The following is an 8,511-nucleotide window of genomic DNA, read 5'->3' on the forward strand; positions in this document are numbered from 1 at the left end:
ATAAGTTACTAAACAAATATAGTACTGAGCATCATGCTTAGCACAAGAATGATCTTTAAAAAAATAGAGGCTACTCTTTTTTTTTTCTTTTAGCAAAGGATGTTGCCCTTCTGTGTAGCCTGAGATCACTACTATTCACCACTAATCAAGGAGATAGCTTTGCAGATAATTAAGTGAATGATTTTTCCATCCCATTTCTGACCTAGAAAGTTCTTCCCCTGGTTGTCCTCTGAGATTTAGACATGAGGTTGGGGCACTCAGGGTAGGTTGCCCATCACTGTTCAAACAGAAACCCCACCTCAAAGAGGAATCCCCTCCCCTCCTCCATCAGCATAACCCTCCCCTCCCATTTACAGTCTCAGAATTTAGGTATAATTAGTAAGTCATTGCTAACTGTAAAATTAAATTTAGCCTGGTCTTACCAACCATCCTCCAAGAAGGAATGATGCCTTGCTTTTTCTGACCTCAACTCAAGCTGCTGGATCAGTTTGACTCACTGCAAATCATAGGGCTGGGAGAAGGAGGAGGTTTTGGGGGATTTGTGATTTTCCATCCAAATGCTCAATGGGAGACAAAAAAAAAGACAAATATCTCATTGAATAGCAGGGAGAAAAAGCCTAGCTAAAAAAATCGTTTTTCTTAGTAATAAGGCATAAAGAATCAATTATTATTAATTTGAGTTGAGTAAAATATTATTGCTAACAATAAAAAAGAACCCAGTTTAAAAAATGGTCAAAGGGTTTGAACAGACATTTCTCCAAAGAAGATATACAAATGGCCAATAAGCACATGAAAAGATGTTCAGCATCAACATCACTTATCATTGGAGAAATGCAAGTCAAAACCAAAATAAGACTACTTTACACTCATTAGGATGTCTGTTATTGAAGGAAGGACGGACGGAAGGAAGGAAGGAAGGAAGGAAGGAAGGAAGGAAGGAAGGAGAGGGAAGAAGGAAGGGGAGGGAGGAAGGAAGGAGAGGGAGGGACTGAGGGAGGGAGGGAGGAAAGAAAGAAAGAAAGAAAGAAAGAAAGAAAGAAAGAAAGAAAGAAAGAAAGAAAGAAAGAAAGAAAGAAAAAAAGAAAGAAAAAAAAGGAAGAAAAAGAACTATTGTTGGGAAGGATGTGGAGAAATTAGAGAACGCCTGTGCATTGCCAGAAGGAAAGTAAAATGGTGGAGCTGCTGTGGAAAACGGTATGGCAGTTCCTCAAAAAGTTAAACATAGAATTGCCGTATGATTCAGCAATTTCACTTTTGGCTATCAACACAAAAGAATTGAAAGCAGGATCTCAAACAGATATTTGTACACCCATGTTCATAGCAGCATTATACACAATAGCTAAATGGTAGAAACAGCCTAAATGTCCCCTGACAGATGAATGGATAAACAACAGCTGATATATACGTACAATGAATATTACTCAACTTTGAAAAGGAACGAGATTTTGACACATGCTATCACATGGAGAACCTTGAAAGCATTATAATAATTGAAATAAGCCAGACACAAAAGCACAAATACTGTATGATTCCACTTATAATGAGGTACGTAGAGCAGTCAAAATCATAGAGATAGAAAATAGAATGGAGGTTGCCAGGAGCTGTGGGGAAAGAGAATGGGGAGTTGGTTTAATGGGTATAGTTTCAGTATGGGATGACCAAGAAATTCTGGAGATGGGTAGTAGTGATAGTTGCACAATGATGTGAATTACTTAATGCCACTGAATTGTACACTTGAAAGATGGTTAAAATGCTTATATCTATGTATCTTTTGTTGTGGTAAAATACACCTAATTAAAATTTGCCATCTTGACTATTTCTAAGTGTATAATTCAGTTGTTATGTATATTTTACCACAATAAAAAACAAAATAAAAACTGATGGGGCACCTGGGTGGCTCAGTCAGTTAAGCATCCGACTCTTAATCTCAGCTTAGGTCTTGACTCAGGGTCATGAGTTCAAGCCCCATGTTGGGCTCCACACTGGGAGTGGAGCCTACTTAAAAAAAAAAAAAACAACTGATAATGCAGGAAATAAACAAAAAATATCATAGCTAGTCCCTTTATTTGGTGTTCTTATTGGTATTACTTTAGAGAATATCAATATGCAGAAGAGTTTCCCTGCAGTCACTTGCAACTTCGGTTTGCCTAACCTGTGAGGTCCTGAGTCCCCCTGTTCTGGAATCCTTCCACCATAGGGGACTTTAGAGACTTAATCCTCACAGTTGGAGAGGAAATATTTTCTGGGGAATAGATGAAGGAGCAGTGTAGGAAGCAGTCACTGGGTTTGGGGAGATGGCACGATGGGGCCCAATGAGAGAGACAGTATTTGTTAGGTATGGAAAGGGGAAAAAGAGCAAAGAGATCAATTTCGTACTCTTCACCCACTTCTTGGACTCTCTCTGTACCTCACAGTGGCCCCCACAGTTCCCTGAAGTTGGGGCTATTCATAGCCTGAGGTTGAATGAGGAAGAAAGGAAAATTCCACTCATTCCTCAGACCAGCGACTAGCCCTACCCTCAGCTCACCATTTCCACCAGTGATGTCATGACGACGGTCCTGCTAGCAACCCACCCCTTCCCTCTGCACATGCTTATGCTTATTCTTAAGCAGTGGCACCTGCAGGGTTGGGCTGGGAAAGGATGTGTTGGCACAGTTCCCCTACCCCTATTATAATCTCCCTGCCTCCCTTCGTTCTGCATTACCCCCACCCCGTTCCTCCTGACTTCTCCAACTCTCCCCCAATCCTCTCCCCTCCCTTCTGTTTACATTTCCACCCACTCACTTTCTGTCTCAACCTACTTTGCTTCAATGTCAGTTTTTAACTGGGGTTGAGAGTTGAAGGAAGGGGTGTTCCCTTCCCTAGGGGTTGCTAGACCTTCCTTTACCCATCACCTGCATTTCCTAGGAGAGGCCACCTGGCCTATTTCATCTCCTAGACTCCTCCTTGGAGGGGAAGGGGCTGAACAGACCCCCAGGAAGCCTTTCACAGGCAAAGCAGCTGCAAGAAAACCTCCTTTTCTGGAACCAGTGGGTAAGAGTTGCCTCGAGATTCCCCTAAGATTCTTTTTTCTTCGTTGGATGTGCATCCGAAATAGATTGGGAGCTTACCTGTGGCAGCTAGAGACCCCACTGTTAGTGAGTAGGGAAAACTAACCATCAGCTTCTTGCCTCCCCCACCCCGCTACTGAGGTGGAGGGGAACACAAGCCCAAAAATACTACAGCTAATGATCATGATAAAAAGAGCTGCCCAGGGGTGCCTTGGTGGCACAGTTCATTGGCTGCCAACTTTTGGTGTCAGCTCAGGTTATGATCTCAGGGTCATGGGATAGAACCCTGCGTCAAGCTCCGCACTCAGTGCAGAGTCTACTTGAGTCTCTTTCTCCCTCTCATTCTGCCCCTCCCACCTCTCTCTCTCAAATAAATAAAATCTTAAAGAAAAAAAAAAAAGAGCTGGTTGGGACCTGAATTTTGCTAAGCTGGCTACCTGCTTCAACTCTGCAGTGAAAAGTAACTGGCAAGGAAGGGCTGGGCTGGTGCACCTGCTTTACGGAAGCCTCTGAACAAGTTGGAAGCTCACGATTTGTTGCCACTGTCTCAACGTCTGCTGAGCAGTTTGTCCCCGGACTCCTGGTTCCCATCTCCTCTCGGTGAAGAAGCTTGAGAAGCAGCAGCCTTGGCTGCCGCCCAGCGGCCCATCTGTAATCTTCCTGCTCAACACCAGATCTTGGCAGCAGCAGGAGGCAGGCTCAGGCTGCCCCAGAAGCCAGCCCTGCAACTGGTGACTCAGCGGGGGGAGGTGGCGGGTGGGACTTGGGGCCTGAGGGGCCAGCACGGATGACAACCGAGTGCTTTTGAGCAGAAGACAGGAAGCTGAGTCCTGAGCACAAGGCCAGCAGCAGAACTGCAATCTAATGAATTCACAGTAATTCCGTTTGTGGGGCTGAATCCTTCCTGTAGGCTGAGATTCCCCTGCTTCTTGCTTCCTATGATGCAGCTTGACCAAGGTCTAGATTCCCCAGCCGAGTGACCCCTCTTTCCCTTTTCTGCCCCCCACCCCCACCCCCAAGCCAAAGCAATTCTGCAGGAGCATCCAAAGAGATGTGGGTGGAGATTTTCCTTTATTCATTTTTATTTTGGAGAGGAAGGGCTGGAGCAAAAAGATGATGCCAACACACCAGGCATTAGAATGACCCTTGCACATGCAAGACCCTGACGGGCACCCACTCTGGATCTGGCGATTCACAAATGTGCCTCATGACGACAATGTCCCCGCAGCTGCAAAAGCCCCCTTAGTCCTCCCCATTTTTCTTAATTTCAAAACTTCTATCCGTACCCACCCAGGTAGCCTTGTCATTCTCAGGAAGTGCATCTCCTACAAATTGGGTTTTTACTCCTGTGCGCTCAGAGCCCCACCCCCACCCCCAAAATAAGCATGCATCCCCTAGAGATACAGGAAGATTGACAGGATGCTGGAACGTGGAGAGATGGCATGCTTCATTTCTCATCATCCTCCAGCTTGGGAGAAAGGCTGCCCTCCATCACACCAGTGAGAGATGGGAAAGAGCGTTGAGACCATACCACTTTCCCATCTCCCCTGGACCCTGTAGTAGGGCTGCACCACTCACACCCTGGCCTTCCCAGATTTCAAATAAACCAGCAATTGAGAAAAAGGCATATGGGAGCTAAGAGATGTAGGGCTCCAGTGAACATTTAAACCGAAAGTTTCTTCTTGTTTCTGTTCAATCCAAAGGTCTCTTCTTACTCTCCCAAGGGGATTTCTGATGCTTGAAGCCCCCAAATCTGGTTCTCAGCCTCCCCAGCAATTTGTGGACCCTGTGGAAGGTTTTTAGTTGCCACAACCCCTTACCACCCAGCCTTCCTTCATTCTCCCAGAGGGGTCTTGGGTTTTTCTCAATGTCTCTCCCCACGGTTGCTGTGCTGTCTTGACTTGGAGGTGCCCGGGGTGGCAGGGGAAGGGTCAGGTGCCCTTGCTTTCTGTCCTCTCCTCATCGGCTGTCTGGGCATTGCTGACGGCTCGAAGCTGCCCCTGGGCGGCAGGCTTCACCGACAGGACCAAGCGTTTGCGGAATGTCTCGCAGAGCACAATATACACAAAGGGGTTGAGGCAGCTGTTGGCATAGCCCAAGCTGATGGCTGCGTTGTACAGGTAGACAAAAGTGAGTGTTGGGCGGCTGATGGACAACTGGGTCAGCTGGAGCACATAGTAGGGAGCCCAGCACACGAAGAAGACCAAGCAGATGGCAATGGCCGTGCGAGTCACCCTCTTTGTCCGCAGCCGGATGCTGCGTTGAGAAGCGGGAGCTACCGAGGACATCATGCGCTGCAGGATCCTCACATACGCGGCTGTGATGACCACGAAGGGCAGGGCAAAGGCCAGGAAGAACTGGTACAGGGTGAACCAGTAAAGGTCAGTGTCTGGGTTAGGCAGGCGGATGCCGCAGCCCACTGTGCCCCCTGGGAAGGGGATAAGCCTAGCATAGAGCCACACGGGGGTGATGCTGATGAAGGAGAGGGCCCACAGGAGGCAGATCACCAGGGTGGCCACGGAGGGCTTCCGGAACTTGGTGGAGGAGATGGGATGGACAGTGGCCAGGTAGCGGTCAATGGCCATGGCGGTCAGGATGTAGGTGCTGGTGAACTGACTGTTGGCGTCCATGGCCGTGATAAGTGTGCACATGGTCTCTCCAAAGTGCCAGACACCATTGCCCATGAGCTGGTGAATCATGAAGGGCATGCCCAGGAGAAAGAGGAGGTCCACCACTGAGAGGTTGATGATGAAGATGTCGGGGACGTTGCTGCACCAGTGCAGTTTGGACTTCTTCACCACTGCGAAGATGACCGTGGAGTTCCCGATGATGCCCAGGAGGCAGATGGTGCCGAACACAGAAGGCATGATGATATTGATGTAGGAGACACTCCCTGTGCGAGGAGGTGGCCCTGGGGACAAAAGGAGCAAATGTTGACCATTTGACATGCACTCCTCTCTAAGGGCTGACATCCTCCTGGCGTGCTCAGCTTCTAGCAATGACGTACTTGCCTACCTCATATCTTCTTTCCCTGTCAGCTCAGGGCTCACCATTCATCTGGTATTCTTTCCTACCATTCTCCCTCCCCACACTGTTGCTAATCCTGTCCCCTTGCCCTCCTCCACCAGTTCCCTGGCTAATCCTACCAGATTCTCCCGCACCACCTGTTAGTGGAAGGACCCAGTCCTTTACTTCCTGCATTTTCTCAGAAGGCACAGAATCAAGAACCACAGCTGTCTGCAGAGAATTATTCTGTGGGCCCGTAGGCTTCACCAGGAAACCTCATCAGCATAGCCAGAAGGACATGAAATTGTGTGTGTGTGTGTGTGTGTGTGTGTGTGTGTGTGTGGTGTGTGTGTGTGTGTGTGCGTGCGAGTGCATGTGTGTGTGCAAGCCCATGTGGGTGAGCAAGTGCATTCACGGATGGGCGCATGCATGTGTTTTCTCTTCTGTTTGCAGCCCTGATCATCTCTTTTTAGAAATCACTAGTTGGAAGCTGTGCACTGATTCCTAGGCGTATCTGTGGGCTACTGTCTTGTGGAGGGAGGCTTTTGTCCATCAGGCCTGCAAACCCTTCTTCTGGGTTCCTATCAGGGAATTCCTTGGTCTGTCTCTTCTGAGCCTGGGCTTCCCAAGTGAGCAGAGACTGAAACTGTGTGTTGCAGCCTAGCTGCCTGAGAATTTTCTGCACACAAGCCTTTCCTCTTTTTCCTTCCTTTCCTTCTGAGGAGCTAGAATTTCAGGGCATCTCAGCTCTGGAAATGTCAGGAAGCTTCATTCACCAGGAAAGTTAATCCCCTCATGGCTCTGTGAGTTAGCCCTTCCCAGGGCCTTTCCCAGGGGTCAGGAAGGATGTTTCAGATCCCATTACTGCAGTTTCAGTAAAAAGACAAGGGGATCCGTGAATGAGTGAGCTTCCAGCTGTCTCCTCACATACTATCCTCTGGCTTCTCTTGCTTGCTTTTCCAGCCTGGAATTTTTTCTGCAAAGCATTTGGAACTCATGGGTGAGTCTTCCCCTGTCTCCCTCGCCAGCGGGCCACCATTCCCTGCCACTTCTGAACGTACCTTTGCCCTCTTCTCTGTTCCTGTCCCTTCTGCCCCTGCCTGCCCCGCCCCCTTCTCCCCTTCCCCTCCGGGCAAAGCAGACTGCAGTCCCCAAGAACTGTAATAAAGTTTCCGGAGCACTTCGGCTAGGAGGTGAAACCTTTCCATTTCCCACCCCCAGCGCAGAGGAGGAAGGACTCCCCTCCAGCACTACTCACCGGCCGAGGTAAGGTTATCGGGGCCATCCGAGGTGTTGCTGGCATTGGGGCCAGTGGGCAGCAGCGAGGCTTCCAGGTCCATCCTGCCGCTGCCCGTCGCCTGCTCTCCCGTCCACCCACGCAGGCTGCGGCAGCACCGCCCGCCTGTCCCAGAGAACGAGCCCTGCAGTCCGGAAGGGGGTCTTCCTGGCGGTCTGGCAGCTTCTGCCGCCTCCAAGCCCCGCTTGTCTCCCCACTCCCTCCTTCCTCGGCTCCCACTGACATCACCTAGACACATTAACATTCGGAAGCAGATGCACATTAACCTCTTCAGTCCCGAGCAGCAGCTCCCCACTTCTGACTGCCTGCGGAGCCCGGAGGGGGGGGGGCCGGGCTCAGGCAACCCTATCAGGGAGGGGGGCTTCCTTCCCACGTGCTTGTGGGGCCGTGTCTCCTGTGCTCACGGGAGCTTGCTGCATGTGAGGATCCAGGTCCCTGCAAAGACAAATGAGAGAATTCTCCTTCTCCAGAGGACAGAACAAGCCTGGCCTAGTCCCTAACCCCAGATGTGGGTGGCTGGGCCATGTGGCAAGGGCTAGGGGTAACTCTTCACAGATCTTGAAGATGGCAGGCTCAGACCAGAGCATGCCTGTCCCCCAGGCCACCCTCAGCTCCTTCCCAGTGCCCTGCTGGATTCCAGCCAGCTCCCTGGCTAGACCGCCACCGTCCACCAGAAGCAGAGTTGTTGGCAGCCGAGGTGCCGACCAGCACTCAGAGGTGACACAGGTCATTCTATGCTGGTGATGGCCAGGGTCTTAGGGACCAATAGGGAACAAACTACCCTCTCCACAGAATTGAGGACTAAGCTTACAGAGATTTTATTTTCCTAAATGCTCTGAGGTCCTCCAGGTTGTACCTGGGACTTCTTGAGACAAATATCAGAGCATAGCACCCCCCCAAAAAAAAAGTTGTCAACCAGGAACAGCCTTAGAGGGCAAAGCATTAAGTGAATTCTTGGCCGAGGTGCCCTGCCGCCAGCCTCCAGTGCCCTCACAGCCAAGAGCTGCCAGTCCTACTGCCAGACTCCAGAGCAGGGGCTTCAAGGTAACCACAGTCTGATCCCTACTCACTTCTTCAGTCTTATTTATGAATGAGTTTCATCCAAGAGATATTTATTGAGCACTTACTACTTGCCAAGCACTGTTCTAGGTTCTGTAG

At 49.6% G+C, this 8,511-nt stretch overlaps 1 protein-coding gene across 1 annotated transcript; it reads right to left on the reverse strand.

Moving 5' to 3' along the window:
* Positions 1–4,114: 4,114 nt before the first annotated feature.
* Positions 4,115–7,525, reverse strand: MCHR1 (melanin concentrating hormone receptor 1). Its single transcript, XM_045779745.2, has 2 exons — positions 7,315–7,525; positions 4,115–5,961 (listed from the first exon to the last, which is right to left on the reverse strand). The coding sequence occupies exons 1-2, from the start codon at positions 7,394–7,396 to the stop codon at positions 4,982–4,984; spliced, it is 1,062 nt and encodes a 353-aa protein (XP_045635701.2). The 5' UTR covers positions 7,397–7,525; the 3' UTR covers positions 4,115–4,981.
* Between the last annotated feature and the right edge of the window lie 986 nt (positions 7,526–8,511).

This window comes from Ursus americanus, chromosome 17 (genome assembly GCF_024610735.1).
Source record: "Ursus americanus isolate L20-20 chromosome 17, mUrsAme1.1.p, whole genome shotgun sequence".
Taxonomy (NCBI): Eukaryota; Metazoa; Chordata; class Mammalia; order Carnivora; family Ursidae; genus Ursus; species Ursus americanus.